Below are 21,061 nucleotides of genomic sequence, written 5' to 3' on the forward strand. Positions count from 1 at the left end.
CCCCCACCTCACCATTCACTCAAATTGACACAAAAATGAGCTTACTTCATGATCTTGGAGTTCTTAGTACTGGACCCTATTGTTCCAGTGTGTGTTGTGTTCCTGCAATGCCAGTTGTGTTTCTTACTCTGTTTACTTCCAGTTGCAGCACATATCACTAGAGAGATCGGCTTTTCATTAAACACAGCAGAGGGTCATTACTTGTTTTGAGTAAAAGAAACTACAACTAAAAAGAAAAAAGAAACACTACCGCTTCAGGAATGCAAAGGCGGAGGTAGATTTGCAGTTCCATCTTCAATAGCGGATTGGTTTACAGGGGATCAGAAACGAACCAGAAATTTCTGCAATGGAAAGGGAGGAAGGAGGGGGCAATACCTTTGAAATGTGAATTGCTTTTCTTCTTAAGGAAAGAAACAAAGTCTGGGCGCTCCTCAGGAAGACTGAATTGCAAATTCAGGTTGTAGGTTCGCACTCTGAAGCTTTCAATTTCAAATGAAACCAAGCACACAGGGAAAGCTCAGCTAAATGTGCACATGAATAACTTTAAGATTTATTAAATTTGTTTGCCCCAAATGCAAATGTGATTGAATCCCCGTGCTGTGTGTCATTAAAGTCTGAGGATCCTATAGAATATGAATCTCATTATTTCCTATGGAGAGTGAAAGACAGCACCGTTCCTTTTCCCTTACAGGCAACTGAACATCTGAATGGTATTGTAGTAGTTCATTATATTTTTTATGTTCTTTTCTTTTAGTGCACTCCCTTTAAATTAGGCTTCACTTTCAAGTACACAGACGCACAGCACCTTTGTTTAAATTCCTTTGTTTAGATCTTTCCCACCCATCCATCTATCCTTCCATTCTTTCTTTCCCATCCATCCATCTATTATTTATTTCTTATCCATCCATTCACCCATTATTTTTCTTTCTTACTTTCTCTCATCCATCCATATATTCTTTCTTTCTTTCCCATCCATCCATCTATTCTTTCTTTCCCATCCATCCATACACCCAATCTTTCTTTCTTTCTTTATTCCTTTCCCATCCATCCATCTATCCTTTTTCTTACTTTCCCAACCATCCTTTCTTTTTCCTTCTTTCCCATCCATCCATCCTTTCTTATCCATGCATTCACCCACTCATCCTTTCTTTCTTTCTCGTTCCCATCCATATACCCATTATTTTTATTTATTTCTCCCATTCATCCTTATATTCTTTCTTCTTTCCCATCCATCAATCTATTCCTTCTTTCTTTCCCATCCATCCTGTCTTTCTTTTTCTTTCCATCCACCAATACTTTTCTTCCTTTCTCCATCCATCCATCCAGCCAATATTTCTTATTTTCTCTTTTTTTAGTTTTCTTTTTATTTTCCTATCTTTTACCTTCTGCAATCACTTTGAAACTGTTACCCAGGTGAGATCTATTGCTTCATCACTCAATACATTCAGCATGCACAGTGATTCCTCCAGGAAACATGCCTTTTTTTAATGGATATTCCTCCTATGCATTTGGAAGCATCCGCTGTTCAAGAATTTTTTTCTCCTGTTTTTTTAGTTATTCACATATCAATATTCATCCATCCAGGGTGCTAGCAGGACTTAGGGTCCTTTCTAAATACAGTTTGCCTGCCCTGCTTCATTATTCCAGCTGTGATCTCCGCTATAAAACCACATCAGCAGTCCTTAGTGCTGTTTCAGTTTCCTGTCATTCTGGAAACCAGGGCATTTCCAGCTGAGGAATCACATTGCTGCTCAAGGGTTTTTCCCAGTAGGATGAACATCAACTCTTAGATCTCCACAGAATGCTGGCTCACATCTGACAAGTGACCTTTCCTGAGATGTGCCCTAGTTGACACAGGCACAATGGTATTTCAGAATGAGCTGGAGGTGGAGATCAGCTCCCACAGAGCAGGAATCATGAAGGCAGACATAACATTCAATTCAATTTTATTTGTAAAGCGCTTTTTGCAATAGACATTGTCTCAAAGCAGCTTTACAGAAATATCAACAGGGAACACATATATTAAAAAGACCTGTCTTCAATATGAATCCTCCAAACAAATTTCCAAGCCATGCCAAGCTACAACTAAAACGAATTTATGGATTTCTTCACACACTATTTGCATCACCTTAGATGATCATGTTTCAGAGAGACACCATCCTAAACACTGAGGTTCGTAGTAAATGAGATATGAAATATTAAAATGAAAAACTAGCATAGCTCAGAAACAAATTATTTATACTTAATTCATCACCCTTGTATGGTGACCTGTAAAGCACAAAACATATTCATAAACCAAAAAGACAACAGCATATCTAACAATCCATCAACATTAACTCAAAACAGAAAGGGTACATCCTTTTTAACCATCTCATGCTCATGGCTGAAGTGTGCATCGATCTGAGAGACCATGGAAATAGCTGGAAGATGCTTACAGTAAGAGGAAATACACTATATGGCCAAAAGTATGACACCTTACCACCACACACATAGGGTCTTCCCCAAACTGTTGCCACAAAATTGGAAGCACACAATAGTATAGGATGTCTTTGTATGTTGTAGCATTACAATTTCTTTCAGAGGAACAAAGAGGCCCAAACCTGTTCCAGCATGAAAATGCCCCTGTGCACAAAGTGAGTTCGATGAAGACATGGTTTGCCAAGGTTGGAGTGGAAGAACTTGAGTGTCCTACGCTGAGCCCCAACTTCAACCCCCACAGAACACCTTAGGGATGAGGTCAGGCACTGATGTCTGGCACCCCAGACCTTCTCAACTTTCTCATCAGTGCCTGATCTCACTAATGCTGTTATGGCTGAATGAGTACAAATCTCCAGAGCCACACTCCAAAATCAAGTGGAAAGCCTTCCCAGATGAGTGGAGGTTATTATAACAGCAAAGGGCGAATAAATCTGGAATGGGATTTCAAAAAAAGTACATAAAGGTGTGATGGTGTGATGGCCAGGTGTCCACATACTTTGGCCATATAGTGTATATTATCAAGGGTGTTCATATGATGTTCTTTTAGATGTGTGTCAACTTTTAAAACCTGAAAACAAATCTAAAGCAAGCAAGGTACTAAAGAAGTAACTACACACTAATAAGTCTATACATACATACTGTAAGTATGTTTTCTATCCCCCCCCCCCCCCCCCCACCCCACCCACCCTATTTTTCTCTCCAATTTAGACACCTACCAATTCCTACCCACAAGCCAGGTCTGCCCATCATACGATAACTACCAACAGAGAGGGGGAACACTAACACTTGCTTCCTCCGAAGCACATGAAGCCAGTGAACTGCATCTTGTCAAACTGCTGCATCACAGGCCAGCATAACACAAACACACTCAGAAGAATCTACCCTCTTCCACATACATGACCACACAAACATCCACAATTGGCTAGTGTTGCTGTGACTCACAGGTGAGTATATCATCCTTCCCACCCAGAGTGCTTTGCTCCCTTGGCTTTCGGCCATGGACGGCTGTGACAGGGCAGACCCAAAGACAGGGCAGACTATTTTCTGTTGTGCCACTCGGGAGCCTTGTAACATAAGTGACTTCTTTTGAAATCATTTTCCATAGGCTAACCAGATAACGGACTGAAAAAATTCTGATTCTTTTTGCTTGTGATAGTCATATGATGTGACCAATCACCAACAAGCAACATTAACCGGTTTCCGAATTTGCTGTTGCTTTTTTTTATTTTTATTTTTTTTGCAACCGTACACTGTGTTTACCCAAAATATTAGATAGTCCTGACTTCGAACAAGCAATAAAATCCCAGATCATACAATCTAAGCACAAAGGAGCGCTTCCCTTTAGATATGATTTCAAGGAGCACCTTAAAAACCACTCTACACAGCACTGCTACTGAGTTGTTAAATAAAAGTCTCCAACCAAAAACTATTACATTTCAGGGCCACTCAGAAGTAAAGAAATATCAAACTTGACTCTCTTTCAAGTCTGCTGAAGCTTAATAGGGAGGGAGCACATTTGTTGTGGAGAAGATAATTGCAGCTCTGCTTCAGGCCAGAAAGTGCTTGGAACAAAAAGCCAGCTAATTGGGCAAAGCTTCCCAGCATAACATTTCTTAAAAGCACTTCTTTAAAATGCTACTCTCCAAACCCAAGCCATCAGACTGCTTTTGGTTCCAAGATAAAAATGATTATGTTTTGGAAGGAGACATCGGTGCTAGAGCACAGCGGATATTCAACAATGGCTTAATTCTACAAAAAAATTGTTTTGTGGGAAAAAGCTACTGTATACTGTTGGGCACTACACATATAAGCAGTGATTGCTGGCCATGACATTAAATTAAAATTTAATATCTATTAATAGCAACATTCACTATTTCTTTTTAAATCATTTCAAGTGAAGACTGGGTGCATGCTATTTTTTCCTCAGAATGCCAAACGTGCTAAACAACACTGTCCTTTTGTGTAATTTGTACTTTGATATTTTGGGCAATATGTGCTAAAGTGCCCTCCACTAAGATTGGCACCCTTGGTAAATACGAGCAAAGACGTTTATGAAAAATTGTCTTTATTGTTTAACCTTCTGATCTTTTGTTTAAAAAAAAAGCCACAGAAATACTCTGCTCTCATTGATATCAAACAATTGCAAACACAACACGGGTTTATCCAAATAAAATGTTTTTTGTTGTTAAATATAGGTGTGCCACAATTATTGGCACCCCTATGAATTCATATGACAAAAATATATTTGAAGTATATTCCCATTGATATTTTACATTTGTTTAGTACACCAGGGTGAGCAGGAATAGGAAATTTTTCAACCATAACTTCCTGTTTCACAGGGGTATAAATATGAGGTAACACATAGGCCAAATTCCCTTAGTCATTCATAAAAATGGGTTAGACCAAGGTGATGTGCAGCAAAAGGTTGTTGAGCTTCACAAAATGGGAAGTGGCTATAAGGAAATAGAACAAGCAATGAAAATGACCATTTCCACCACCAAGGCAATAATTAAGAAGTTCCAGTCAACTGGAAATATTATGAATCAACCTGGAATTGAACGTCTGTCTATATCGTCTCAACGCATTGTGAAAAGAATGGTTCGAGTGGCCAAAAAATCTCCAAGGATCACAGCTGGAGAACTACAGAAGTTAGTTGCGCCTTGGAGTCAGAAAGTCTCCAAAATTACAGGAAAAAAAATTCGAAGTATCCTACATCACCACAAGCTGTTTGGAAGGGTTTCAAGAAAAAAGCCTCTACTCTCATCCAAAAACAAACTCAAGCCTCTTCTGAACTGCTGATCTCACGGGATTTTCACACACAATAGAGTTAACACAGAATGGTGTGAAAAACTAAAAAACTTCCTGTGTGCAGAAGGTCTGCAAGGTGGAAACACCTTGTTGATGAGAGAGCTTCACTTCAAGCTTAGATGGTTTTTGTATGATTAGATGCTCTTCTGCTCAACACAGTTGTAAAGCGTGATTATATGAGTTACAATAGACTTCCTGGAAGCTTAAACCTGTCCTGTCCTGCTGAGGAAGTTGTCCCGCTGTCCTGCCGTCGCTCTGAGCTCCAGCCCCACAGGGGAGGTCGCTCTGAGCTCCAGCCCCACTGAGGATGTCTCTCTGAGCTCCACCCCCGTTGAGGGGGGGGGGGGGGGGGGGGGGGGGGGGGGTTTGTCGTTCTGTCACGATCTCCCCTGCGCTACAGCGTGCATGGGAAGCCAGAGTGCACACACAAGCGCTCAGCGAGCACATGCTCTTTGATTACGTATGGACTATGGTGACACGTGCATTTGTTTTGGCTTCTGTTTTTTCTCCTCCCTGTTCGGGTATTGGTCGATGTTCGAGGGTGTGTCTTTATTGTTTCCAGCTGTCTGCATTTAAGTTTGATTACGTGAGTTATTTAAACCCCTCGTGTGGCTCTTCACTTCGCGTAGTATTATATACGATTAACTAGCTAACTACGTTATGTATGTGTTAGACACCTTGATGCTAAGCGGTCGTTTGCATCTTGATGCAAACCTTGACCTTGACCTTGACAGACCTTGATGCTAAGCGGTCTGTTTATGTTTCATGCCTCGTATCTAGTTTCATGTTTAAGACCGCGTATCTTGGCTCATGTTTATGAGCTATGTTATGAACTCATGTTTGAGTTAAGACTTTAATCTGCACTTGCTCCTGTCCCAGTCTCGAATCGTAACAAAAATCAGGAAGAAGGGGTAGGCAGATGTGAGATTATTAAATCCAGACAAAAGAAAACAAATGGTAAATGGTCTGCACTTATATAGCGCTTTTATCCAAAGCGCTTTACACTGTGTCTCATTCACGCATTCACACACACACTCACACCAATGGTAGCAGAGCTGCCATGCAAGGCACTAACTTGTCATCGGGAGCAACTTGGGGTTCAGTGTCTTGCCCAAGGACACTTCCGTATGTGGAGTCACGTGGGCCGAGAATCGAACCTCCAACCCTATGATTAGTGGACAACCCGCTCTACCACCTGAGCCACAGCTGCCAAAAAACAAAAAAGAAAGAACTGCTACATTTAAATAACAAGGTCTGATACTGAGCAGCAACACTGCTATGGCAACACTGACTCACACACCAAAAGGAAACTGGAAGACATTGTATGCAAAGCCTCAAAAATATTTGGATATGATCTACCAACAATGAAATCTCTGAACATAAAATACATCTGGAAAAGAGCCTTGTAAATATCAGCATAAAAGAAGATGCAAGCCGCTTCAGAAAAAGCTTCTTTCATTCTGCCATCTGAGAACTCTTCCCTCTTCAAATGATGCTGAAAAGCCCCTGCCTCTCAATCTGTACTGCCAGAATGTTTAAAAAAAAAAAAAAAAAAAAAGTACTCTTTCAGTATATCGGCATATCAAGCATTTCATTGTTACATGTCAAGTCCAATCACCACTGCTCCAAACCAACTTGTCCCCTACATGTAATTTTGTGCTACAAAGTGTGTGTGTGTGGGGGGGGGGGGGGGGGGGGGGGGTCTAATTGAAATATTAAATGTTGGGAACCTAAAAGCTACACTGAGCTAAAACAGAAATGTCAGTGGTGACGCAAAACTGGCACACAATTAAATATTTGGATGTAAGAACAAAGGAGACTAAGGCAGCCATCTTGGCATCACTGACAGTCATATTTCCAGTCATATAAGACTAAGCTTTGCAGTGTGGCAGGGCGCATTATCTTGTTGAAAGAGGCCATTGCTATTAGGAATACCGTTGCCATGAAGGGGTGTACATGGTCTTCAACAATGTTTTGGTAGGTGTTATGGGTCAAAGTAACATGTACATGAATTCCAGGACCCAAGATTTCCCAGAAGAACAGAGCATTTCCCAGAGCATGATACTGCTTCTGCCGGCTTGCTTTCTTCCCATAGAGCATCCATCTTTTCCCCGGGTAAGCAGCGCACACACACACACACACACGGGTGTTTACATGATGTAAAAGAAAACATGATTCATCAGACCATGCCACCTTATTCCATTTGCCCAGTTCTGATGCTCATGTGCAGTATAGGTGTGTAGGTGTGCTGGACAGGGGTCAGCATGGGCACTCTGACTGGTCTGCAGCTACACAGCCTCATACACAGCAATCTGTGATGTGTGTTTTGACACCTTTCTATCAGAGCCAGCATTAACTTTTTCAGTAATTTGTTCTACAGGAGCTCTTTTGTGGGATCGGACCAGACGGGTTAGCCTTCGCTCCCCATGTGCATCAGTGAGCCTTGGGCACTCATAACATCGCCAGTTGCATCACCGGTGGTCCTTCCTTGGACCATTTTTAGTAGGTACTAACCACTGCATACTGGGAACACCCCACAAGATCTGCCGTTTTGGAGATGCTCTGACCCAGTCATCTAGTCATCAAAATTTGTCCCTGGTCAGAGTCACTCATATCATTACGCTTGCCCATTTTTCCTGCTTCCAACACATCAACTTTGAGAACTGACTGATCACTTGCTGCCTAATATATCCCAGTCCTTGAGACATAAACAATGTTATCCACTTCCCCAGTCAATGGTTTTAATGTTATGGCTGATCGATGTATAAGGTAGAAGTACTATTTCAAATACCTATATAGAAGAGAATACAATAATGCAGTGGAAAGGATTTGAAAGTGAAATAAACGCGCATATCCTGTATAAACAAATTTTAGCTTCACCGAAAGCATAATATTACTTCTCATGGAGCGATTTGCATTTGAAAGTTTGCATTCTGTGTAAATAAGCAATATCTTGTTTCATGTCATGACTATTTAATGGGTTGAATTTCAGTCATTTTCCTCATGTTTAATTGTATGAGACTGAATGAACTGAACTGAATGTTACTCCACCTAATAGCAATTAAAAGACCAAATCAAATGTGAAGCAGGAATCTTTTAAGAAGGTCATCACGCAGCAGTGTAATAAGGTCATCGTGCTCGTCACAGCTGCGTCAGAGTAAAAGCTGAGCACATGTGTCAGTCAATCAATATACTTTCTCACAGCGTTATGGCTATAAATAAACCTTCACTGCTTTCGGTTAAACACACACCCACTATCCAGAGTGACGTGGGATTAAATTATACAATTATTCGTTTCATGGCGATAATCTCATGAAAAAAAATATAATAAGCATCTGCAGAAGGATCCTTTCGAAAATCAGGGAAAATGTCTGACAGATTTATAATTTACTCATTTGTTTTTATCTAAAGTGAGGCTGATCCAAACCTTTAGCTGTACCAGCAGTGAGAGGAAATAAGTACAAGATGGCTGTAGGAAGGGGTCGTGCAGATTTCAATATTATCTAATGTTGAAACCTGATGAGAACAGACCAGCATCTTTATTTGCAAAATAAACACTTTTCAGAACGCCTATTACACTGGCATATCCATCCCCAATTCCAAAAAAGTTGGGACACTGTGTAAAATGAAAATAAAAACAGAATGCAGTGATTTGCAAATCTCATAAACCCATATGTTATTCACAGTAGAACATAGGATACATATCAGATGTTTAAATTGAGGAAATTTACCATTGTAAAGAAACAAATAAGGTAATTTTGAATTTGATGGCTGCAACACGTCTCAAAAAAGTTGAGACAGGGCCAACAAATAGCTGGAAAAGTAAGTGTTATTAAAAAGAAACTAATTAGGTTAATTGGCAACATATCAGTAACCTGATTTGAGTTTAAACATTTCAAATGTTTTCTATTTTCTGTTGTGAATAACATATGGGTTTATGAGATTTGCAAACTATTGCATTCTGTTTTTCTTTACATTTTACACAGCGTCCAAACTTTTTTGGAATTGGGGTTGTACATTTTTGCTTCGTTTTGTTTTGTGTTCCTTTTATTCTCAGACAAAAACATCAGGTCCAAGCTAATAAATCGGGGGGTGTTAAATGCAGAAATGCAATGAATGAGATAGACTGGAACAATTACTGGTAATCAGACACCACTTGAGTGCCTCGCTTCACCGTAAACAGAGCTGTGTGGAGCCTAAACCTTAACCATTTTTTTTTTTGCTATTAACAGACTGTGTGCTTACGCACAACACACACACACACACACACACACACGCACACATACACACACACAGAGCGCACGAGAGGCGAGAGCACAAAAGACATACAGTGTGCCTGGTTGCCTGGGCATCGGAGGTCCGTTGTTCTTGGCAATGATGTGTAAACAAATGTCAGGGAGTGTGGAAAAACACACAAACACAGCCTACACATACACACACACAGACACACACACACACACTCAATCACTCGCGCACACACACACACAGTTAACAAGATGCTAAGATACCAGGCGGGCAGGATTTCAAAAACGGTAATGATTTAATAAACACGTTTGAGTACCGTCCATTAGCTTCAGTCTGTCTGCACAGAGTGAGAATAATCCTAAAGCGGGTCTCGCTGTTCCACATATAATGCCAGCACATTTCACACACTTCTAAGAGAGAAATATGTGGTATTTTATGATGCACTTCCTTGCATAAGTATTCACCCCCTTGAACTTTTTAACATTTTCTAGTGTTACAAACCCAGACCCAAGATTATATGTCATGACTTTATACAAAATATCCTAAAATATTAAAGTGGGGGAGAAATCTATATAGTTTACAAAATAAAAAAATTTAAATTGTCCTTTCATAAGTATTCACCCCGTTTTGCTGTCTGTGAGGAGATGTTTGTTTAGCATTTTTTGTAAGGAGTCTCCAGAGTTAGTGCTTTGTAACAAAGGTAAAGTTATCATTTTAATGTTTCTGACACAGGAACATCGTTGCAGTCAAAATTATTCAACCCCCATTGCAAATCAGGTTTAGTGTTAAAATTTACAGACTTTCAGCTGTTTGCAATGAACAAATCAAACAAAAGCAACTGAAATAGTTCAACATAATGAATGCTTCAAGTGGTTTCCCCAAATTCAACTGAAAATGCAACTTATAATGACTTCTCCAGTCTCAGAATTATTCAACCCCTTTATAGCAAGCATCTTTACTACATCTAGAGCACCTTTTTGCTGTTATGAATCAACCTGGAATTGGACGTGTGTCTATATTGTCTCAAAGCACTGTGAAGAGGATGGTACAAGTGGCCAAAAAAATCTCCAAGGATCACAGAAGGAGAATTGCAAAAGTTTCTTGTGTCTTGGGGTCAGAAAGTCTCCAAAACTACAATCTGAAGTCACATACATCACTTCAAGTTGTTTGGAAGGGTTTCAAGAAAAAAGTCTCCACTCTCATCCAAAAACAAACTGGAGCATCTTCAGATTGCCAGACACTACTGAAACTTCAAATGGGATCGGTTCTATGGTCAGATGAAACCAAAATAGAGCTTTTTGACAATAAACTAATTAAACGATTAATAAAATGTGCAAAGTTTTTAACTAAAATCTGCTGTTTTTTTTAACTAGGATGTGTTGTTAAAGGAAGATTTGGATAACAGTACTGCTTCCTCCTTTTGCAATAGCAGCATGCCCTAAGTGTTTAATTCCTTACTTATACAATGTTAAATATGACCAAACTATTATTATAATAATAATAATAGTGTGTGTTGTTCACGTTAACATATGCAGTACTTAATATTAAAGTAATTTAGTCCTTTTTTATAACTGTAAAGTATTAACCACAACAGTTATTTAATTATTAATTTCATATAATTTGTTCATGTACTTCAGTCAACTTTTATTTCTTTTCTGTGTTTTCTGTGAATGTTTTATTTAATTTCAGAAAGTACAATGTATTTAAGGTTGTTTTTTTTTAAAACAAGCAAAATAATGCTTATCAGAACAATAAAGGTTGAAAATCTTTAAATATATAGTCTAAACATGAGGATAACTTAATAATATTATCACAGTGCAATTTTTTTTCCATAGTTCCACCCCATCTGGATGCATCATTTTAATTCCCCAAAAAAAATGAAACGCTTCACGAGATTAGTGACATTTTCAGCGGCAGCACGTCTGACATTTCAATGATTAGGATTCAAAAGCACTTCAAGTGTGTGAACGATACGAGATGTCATCAGCAGGTTTGTAACAATATAACAATAAAAATTATGTTGCCAGCTCCACTTTACTCATGATGACTCATTTAAGCTGCAATCACAATGTCAAGTCATTTGCACCTTCAATAAAAAACAAATTGGACCTGACAGATCATTGCCACAGATGTTACAGAGGGGATGTTTAAACATTGTGTTAATTCCATGCAAAAATGCATATTTTCTAAGTCATTTTTTCCCTCAGGACTTATTTAAGTGGGTGTGTCAGCTAGGTATGAATCAGGAAATGATATTATTTGAAAGTATCTCCTATCTGAATACTTAGTACTATTCATTAAACTGGTGATAAGCATATAGCTGGCAAGCATACAGTGTCAAAAAAGTATATAATATGTGCTACCATCTTGATTTTTTTTCTTTTACTCAAATAAACTGTAAAATCGTAAACTTTCGAAATACACTAAATGACCAAATGTTTGTGGACACCTGACTATAACATTCACGTGTGCTTTTTTGTACATCTCATTCCAGATTTTTTCCCCTCTTTACTGTCGCAATAACCTCCACTCTTCTGGCAAGGCTTTCCACTAGATTTTGGAGCATGGCTGTGGGGATTTGTGCTCATTTACCCACAAGAGCATTAGTGAGGTCAGACACTGGTGTTGGACAAGAAGGCTTGGTGTGGTGTGGTGTGCTGTCGGTGTTCGAATTCATCCCAAACGGTGTTCAATGGAATTGAGATGAGGGCTCTGTACAGGACACTCGAGTCGTTCTACACCACGTCAAACCAGGTCTTCATGGACCTCACTTTGTGCACAGGGGCACTGTCATGCTTGAATATGCTACAGCATACAAAAGACATCTTAGACAGTTACTGTATGTGCAGAACCATATATAGGTGTGATGGTCAGGTGTCCACAAACCTTTGGCCATATAGTGCATTTTACATTATGCTCCCAAGAACCTAAATAAAATACTGCAATAATATTGTAAACCATGATAATAAGTGAGTGAATGGAATAAAAATTTTATAACGCCCATTTAGAATTTTTTTTTTATTTGTCTAATTGTATGTGGCATGTATGTGTGTATGTGCACGGCTGTAAGTTTAGTGGAAATATCCTTTATTAGTGACAACAAAAATATCCTATAGTGATTCCTCGAAACTAAAACCATAAACCTGTATGGTAAACATTTGGCTGGAAAATACCAGAGGGCTAGCACAGATTTATCACTTTTAGTCATTTACTAAGATCTCTCTAGATATGATCAATGTAACTATCCTCAGTTAACACCGGCACAACCAATTATGTGCAAACTCAATGCCAATCCAGGTGTCATTTAATCTCCTCAACCTTTTAATCATATATTAAGAGCACCCTGTGCTTGTATTATGATGCAGTGTAGGATTTGGTTTGACACTGACCAGACTTGCAGCTGTTCTCTAACACACTGTAAACTTCATACAGCAAAATGCAGTCATGTGGAATTTGAGAAATGGCCCTGCACCTATCGCCACATGAGCATTACATTAAAGGCCAATCTGACTTTCTAATGTAAGACGGTTCTGGATGATTCATGGATGCATTTAGAGCACTAAAATCCGATTTCACCTCAGCCTGCTTAGGAAGGGAAGGCACCGGAGATCATATTTCATACTGCAAACAGCTCTGTTTTCTGCAGTCTAACTATGCGGTATTGTCTCAGGGATGGGAGTAGCAAATGTGCATGACCCAACGTGGGATACACACTCAGTCCATTAAAGCCAAGCCACAGGAGCCTCCTGCAACTCTTTAATCCGACCTCAAAAACATTTTAATGGCTTTTACTAAACCCTCTATAGTGCATTACAATGACTAATGACTTGTTAATTATTTAGAAACAAGTGATATAATGCAAATAGGGGATAGTAAATGGACATTGTATCCAATCTGAAGCAAATTGCAGTGTTTGGAATTGGATATTATTTTAAAAATGGTATTTATCTCAGATCATGTTTGCTTGAGGTTAAGCAGTGTGTCTACTAGGGCTGTAGTCAAGACCACCACTGTCAAGTCCAAGACCAGGACTAGCTGAGATCAAGTCAAGACCGAGTCTTAAGGTGGTTGAGTGGAAATGAAAACGACAGTCAATATCATCAAATTCTTTTCAAGAACTTCACTTCAACTAGTGGGCTTCGTTAGTGCATTACACCAGTGATTAAGCTGTTTTCTAGAAGATGGAGCTCCTTCACTTCAAACTTTGTGAAAAGAAAAGACAAGACAACACAAACATTTTTTTTAACAATCTCTCAGTCTAGACGAAGACCATATTTAGCGAGACCGATGTCAAACACAAAAACAAGTCCAAGTTCAAATGCCAAAAATTCCAAGTCAACACAGAAAACGTCTTGAGATGAGACTAGAATCCAAGACCGAACTTGAGTCCTACAGCTCTAATGTCTATAAAGGTTTTCAGACCTCAGGTGATTCTGTAGTAGAAACTCAAAAGGACCGGACATGTTTTATATTATCATGAAGATGTATCACCACTCAGGGTTTTGAAGGGCCATGAAGGAAGCATGGGGTAAAAAATATTAAGGAAAAATTAAGGTTATTCTACTTTTTTTGTAGGACAAGGGTAAGAAGCTACTTTGAAAAGTTAAAAAAACCATACAATAATTGCTGACAGTTTTGTACAGTAAGAGACGAAGAGAAACAAAGTTTTTATAACAACAGCTAATACTGCAAATTGAATCATTATAGTACAGAATAAATATAGAGTCTTGATTAATAGGCATGTGCTTTCTGCGTAATTTCAATATTTGAGTTAATGTACGGATTCGGTAATGCTAGGAGAGGGAATAAACATCTTAAATGTGGCGTAATCAAGTATCAATTTTGTTTGGCTGAAAAAAATGAAAATCACATGCTGCTGAATGAAAAACTGAATTGAATTGATATGGTGAACCTGTAGTACTTTTTGTTTACAATATTAAACCTATGTTCATAGCATTTTATGATTTATTTAGTTTTATACAGACAGAAATGCACATTGTTTTGCATTGTTATGATTCAGAAATTTTAAAAAAAAGGAGTTTTTTCAGTGTTTTCATCATCAAAATTGAATCAAATCGAATCGTGAAGCCAGTATCGTAAATGACTGAATCATGACTGGAATATAATGTTACACCCCTAATAATTATTCCATGTATATTAAAAGTTCTCTTGTTACTTGGAGCAGGTGCCCGTAGCTGCAGTTGTATTGGGATCCTGAGGTAGGTACATTTACACTATGTTTAACTCTATGTACTTACTGCTGTTGTGGCTGCAGCCTGCTTGGACTCTTCGGTCAGGAAAGCCAGCATCTTTTCCACTTTCTGCGCTTCTTCTGCAGTGATGTAGTCTGTATCTTTAAGGGAAAAACACAGATATGACGCACATTACACAACGACCTTGGAGTCCAGGTTCACAAATGTTATCCAGAAAAGGTTCTGTCAAAAAGAAAATGTTACAGAAAATTATTCTGAAACCTCAATCTGATTGGCCAGAATGTTTCTATATTAATGCACTTGTTCTAATACATTTCATCCATTAATAGCCTGTAGTGACAACTTAGAGGGCGTGTCACTTGAACAGATTTTTAAAAACGTGTAACTACCAAGATGGTGAAGTTTTCTGTAATGAGACATTTATGTTTAGCATTTTTGCAAGGAGACTCCAGTATCCAAGTGCTTTGGAAAAGTCAGAGGTACAGGTGTAACTTTACGTTTTCTGACATGTGAAAGTATACAGAACAGGGTGCTTTAAGGTTTCTTAGAAACACAACAAACTGCATTTCTGTCTTATTAACTTCAAAAAAGAGAAAGAAAAAAAAGCTGGTAAGGGAGTGACTGTTTGTAGCTGCTAGAACATAAATGATAATGAGAACTTGTTTCACATTAGTTCCACAACATTAAATTTAACTAAAGTATAAACCGATAAAAAATAATGATGTATTTTCTTCAATTAATATAAAATATGTAAGTGTTGGCAACTTGAAATGGTTTAAAAGTAATAAAACACTAAAGAACATGCTGTTTTTGGGATATAATAAATTTCTGGGTTGTAACAGTAACTCCGCTTAGCGTTGGGCACCATCACAAAATCCCCACCATTAATTATTTCCTATAACAGCACACCCCGTCATGTTTTGTTCCTTTCATATACAACTGCATATCTAATATGCATTTAATGACAGTTTATGTAAATCCACATACATTCTATAAGATTAGAATTAGGTTAAGCAGGATTTGATAGATGTTTGATAGGCCATTAGATCCTTAACAGGAACTTCACAACAGGTAACATATTCTCCTCAGGTGTACATGCATAGTGTATAATTCCAAGATGAATATAAAATTAGAACCTTTGTTGCTTTACATTTCATCAACATCATTCTTGACTGGCAGAGAAGAAGAGGAAAAAAGGGATAAAGGTGAAAAGTGTCTTGTGAGTCTCATTTATGTTGCTACTCCATCCATCAATAGCCTGAGCTCTGGGTGTTCCTGGCCCCAGGCAGACTCATCACAAATGCATTTGGACACTGAGATTAACTTGGTGATTATAGTGTGGAGTGGAGAGAAGCCAGCCAGCTCTCTGCTAGTCTTCCCCTGCTTTCTCCGGTTTCATTCCCCAATTGCAATTTCATGCCTGTCTAGTCTGCAAGCTCCTAAATTGGCCTTGATACTGCCAATCATCATTGCTCCTGCCATGCATTTTGGACTGATGAGCAAAATGCCAGCAGCTCTCTCAATGACAAGAGGAAGGAGCATGAGAATAATAAATATCCCAATCGGATAATAACTGCATTAACGCACTCAGATGGGCAAGATGTCAAGAGGAAAAGAATCTGCGATCGTCGCTGACGTGACCAGCATTATATTGTGTTATGAAGTGATGGATTTGTTGGCAGGTGGCCCAGCTTCCTCAGAGTACTCGATTTTTACCAGCACATGTTTAGACATGGACAGGCTCTTTTAATAATTCATAATTAAGGGGAATTAGTTGTCCCCCAGTGTGAAAACTTTATTTGATTTTCATTTAGACAACAGTCCTAAACTTCTAACTTTATGCTCAAGCTGGTTGTTTTGTCTTCTATTGCTCAATGTCCATGCTTTTGTAATTATCAGATGTCAAAGCTGAAGGCCCTGTGAAAAAAATGAAGGTTATGATGTGGTTATTACTATATACCGTACGTTGAAAGCGAATATTCTACTGTTTAGTGACTTTTAGCAGAATTCCACAGACCACATCTGTTAGCTGAGACAGAGCAGATGGGAACATGTCACATCTGGTAACTTCAATATGCATGTGAGATTGACACTGCATATTAATGATGTGGCTCGGAAAATATCGTGTCAATGAAATATTTGCTGCATTTGGAAGAAATGACATTAACTGTGAGCTCTTTCAACAGTTCAAGAAAACAACAGTATTTTTATCAGCATAATGCAAATTCATTAATGACACAAATACAAAGAAAAACAATTTAGACAATGACATTTTTTGCTAATATTTTCTTCAAGTAGCTGCCCAAAAGGAAAGCCCAGGCTTACCTAGGGTTAGGCATTAATTCGCTTCTCAACTCACTCCCTGTAAGTGGATCAATCCATACTCTCCACTAAGTTGGCAGCTGGTAGACAGCCAAAGGTTTTCCCATTTGTGTGAACCACTAAACCATTTTATGAAAACCATTGTGAAGGCTTCCTCATCCTTAGATCTGATGGTGCATTTACCTATTGTCCTTGGCATACTCTGAGCTTCTCAGTACAACCTATAATGCTTTGATAGTCCACATTATACAATCATGTTTTGTAGGCAGTGGAGTATTTCTGAATTTAGGAACTCCTTCTAACAAAATGGCTCACTGAAGTAATCAGCGGCGACTGGTGAATACCATCATTAAGGGATTTTCAATTATTTTAATCTCTGACAGGTAACCAAAGAAACAAAGGGCAGCAAATTGGTTTGACTTCCTGCAACTGCAGAAAATTCTTTAAGGGTTTCTAACACCACCAGAGGCCACAGTAATCGGAAGTCTAATGCAACGTTGGCCATTCCATTTCCAGTTCACTTTTCCAGTATATAAACATGCAAAGAACATTCACTCATTGTGAATTCTTGTCAAACAGTTGTAAAAGTTCTGAGTCTTGTTATTCTCCTGATCGTTTATGCTGTGTTTGACCCGTTGTTTGTGTTCTTGGTTCGTTCTTTGGCTTATCCTCTTGCCTGTTTGCACTGTGGTGTCCTGTTTTCCGACTACTGCCTGGTTACCATCTTTGCTCTGGATTGTGATTTCATTTTGTATGTTTGTATTGTATGGATTTTGTATTGAAGAGCCTCCTGTGCATGGATCCTAACTCTCTGTCTGAGTACGAGTATATGTTAGAGGTTGCTTTGCTTTTATCCTTTCTGAAACCCACTGGTTTAGATCAGAATCTTTAAAGTAAGGGGGTAATATTTTCTAACTCTGGTTAAGCTTGTTCTGAAATATTTATAAACATATATTTATGCACCACATATTTGTAAATTATCATAAATTATCCAGCTTATACTCAGTTCCTAGGTTAGTAAGTACACATGTACATATACAATTACTGACTGTTCCAACACCCACAAACCCACAAACTGTCAGATTCATCGCTGTGCTGAGAATGGTATGTTATTACTTATTTATCATTATTATGAGAATGGAAAGTTATTTAGTTAATGATGGCCGTGTAGCAGTGTCTTTCCATTGATTGGGCATTGACAAACTGTGTACAGCAAAAGATGGTCTACAATCACTAATTGTATACCTCTAATTTATAACTGTTACTGATAGTATTTCGCATATCTATACATGGACACAGAGTATATTCTCAACAAGAGGCTTATTAACAATAGAATGTAATACCACAATGGGACTAGAGGCTAAGGGAGCATTGGAATTCTGATAAAAGCAAATTAAGCACCATATGCCCCACATTTCAGCCACATTATGTATTGTATTGATTGTAGGTCCGGCTTGTAGAGTGTTTTTAAATCATAGGAAAATTTGAAACATACAAAAGTGCAGACCATTTACAAAAAGAACTGTCTGAAGAGAAAGTTTTACTCAAAGCACTTAAACATCAGTACTACATCATCACTTAAACATCCTCAGCCTCGAAATTTAAGCTATTGCATGGACAATTTGACAATTTATCTACAAACAAATAAAATTCTACTGTACAAAAAAAAACAATCCAAAATATAAATCAAAATCAAGAAATTGTCTGAAACTAAAAGACAACCAGAAGAAGGGCAAGGTTTTGTAAGTGTAGGACAGATATGTCAGGAATAATGGACAAAGATCCACAACAATATGGCGACACTAGAATAGCTATGTCAGGAAGAATAATACAGTTGAGAGAATTCAATATTTGCTCAAAGGATATGCAATAATTTTGGAGGCATTTTTAAAGGCAAATCATGGTCACAGCATTTACACATTTACAAAAAAAGGGATTTCAAATTTTGAAACTAATATCCACTAATAATATAATAATATACTAAAAATAGAACTATAATGCACTATTTGACTATTTGTGCTCTTGTGATAATAAATAAACATCTTTTTTGGTCTCTTTTGCTGTGATGTTAGCAACTCTATGCTCAGATCGGATTTGACCTCAATTCTAACTTCCCCTGGAGAAATGCAAATGAGCAACTGTAAATGTAAAAGCAACGCTTCAGGAAAACCACTGGTGCTGCATTAGAAACGGCCTCCGATACCAAACGAGCCAGTTAAAGGGTGCAAAGCAAGGGAGGAGAATGAGGGGGCTAGAAGAGTCTAGATGGGAGGGAGTGAATGGCAACTGGCCATGGTGTCCATGGCGACCCTACAGTCCCCATGGGAACCAGGCAGCCCAAGGCATGTCCTTGTCCAACAGGCGGACAGCTCGGTAAGAGGCCAAGCTACACAGGCCTCATGGTGAGTTCAAAATTGAAGTCATCTGATCAACTGTCATACGGCTGTAGAATACTGACAAATCAGTCTTATCGAATGTGAGGGACACAATAATGGTCATCATTAGGCACCTTCTTTAAGTGCATTTCATTGGGGGCTTGTTGTATGTCTTATGACCAAAGTTTTTATTGTTTTTTTATGAATTACTTAATGAAATCTTATAGATTGTGTATGAAATGGCTTAAATATAAAAGGGTGCCTGTACTTTTTTTCCCATCTCCAATAGGTATCATTTCTTCTGCCATGACATTGTGGCAGTTGAAAGATGCACAAACCGTCAAATTATAATATGATTTGTCTTTTAAAGATAAAGAAACAGGTGAGTTTACTACCTCAAAGTGAAACATTTTACTTTTCTTTAATTTGTTACATAGATACAAAAACAACATATTGGTCAGCGTGAAATGTTTAGGCTTTCAGGAGTATTATGAATAATTTTTCCCCTATTAAATCATCGTTTCCTCAATGATTTAATAGTGATCATGATTTTGGTTGGATGAGCAGTACTCAAGCCCAACCAGCTTGATTCGGGAATCTCTTAAAGACCTCTCTGCCATTCAAGTTGTGCTAAACCTGTTTCATGCACAAGCCTTACATGGAGTGCAGATGCATCAACTCCATTTAGACTAAATAATTTATGAAGGCACTATACAGCTCAGTGTGGTGAAGGCTTGAGGTCTGTAAAGTGGTCAGAAAGCAGAACTGCCCCACAAGGCCAGCTAAGCAAGACTGGAAACAATCAATGGCACTGCATTGCAGGCTTCGACAGGTACCCTAATGTCAATTATCCATCTCCTTTCAGGTGTAAATAATAGAAAGGAACCCACGTGATATACAGAAGCATCAAGTTCACTGAAAATGATTCCAGCACCCCATTCAAATTTTGTTTACACTGATTCCATCTGTATCAATTTTTAAAGTTTTTATCAAATATTTATTTTGTAAATTGATAAAATAGCTACATTGCTTTAAAGCAACAACATGCAACAGAGGAAGGTGCAAATTCACTGGATGCAAGCGCATCATCAAGGTCAAGTGTGGAGTTTTTCTCGGTTTCACCCCAAAGAAAAACTGCTTTTAAGACACGCAGTAAATCTGAATTGGTGTTGGACCTAATGACAAAGCAGGCATTAGGTTCTCTTTATCGGTTTTATGGAATATTAAAAGGCAGTATTTTTGCCATACATTCTGCAGTACTGATCGCAATGTTTTGAATGATGCCAATATCTTTTAGAGTCACTGTATGATTTCATAACGTAAAAAGTGAAAGTGAATTATGTCAAACTTTGTTCCCTTTGTTGCACATCGTTGCAACAAACAATATCTTATTGTGCACCATGATAAGTAAAAAGGTGTGGCCATATAGTTTCTTAATCCATTATTTCATAAGGCATGCAGTAGTGGGTTAACAGTAAGTTGAATTTTGTTTAAAAGCAGCCAGTCTCTTTAATGTTGTAATGAATTAGTCTATCACAATAAGATTCCGCCTATTTATCAAAGCATTCAAGGAGCTAACCCTAATTATTCATACAACTGGCTGAATTTGCTAAAGGGGGT

General features: G+C 38.3%; 1 protein-coding gene across 4 annotated transcripts in view; it reads right to left on the bottom strand.

Moving 5' to 3' along the window:
- Positions 1–21,061, bottom strand: part of LOC108254904 (E3 ubiquitin-protein ligase RNF123) — a 150,255-nt gene that overhangs the window by 17,999 nt on the left and 111,195 nt on the right. For all 4 annotated transcript variants that reach the window (XM_053673946.1, XM_053673945.1, XM_053673944.1 and 1 more), the window contains exon 37: positions 14,790–14,884. In XM_053673946.1, coding sequence (XP_053529921.1) covers positions 14,790–14,884 — 95 coding nt within the window. The remainder of the gene's footprint in view (positions 1–14,789; positions 14,885–21,061) is intronic.

This window comes from Ictalurus punctatus, chromosome 21 (genome assembly GCF_001660625.3).
Source record: "Ictalurus punctatus breed USDA103 chromosome 21, Coco_2.0, whole genome shotgun sequence".
Classification (NCBI taxonomy): Eukaryota; Metazoa; Chordata; class Actinopteri; order Siluriformes; family Ictaluridae; genus Ictalurus; species Ictalurus punctatus.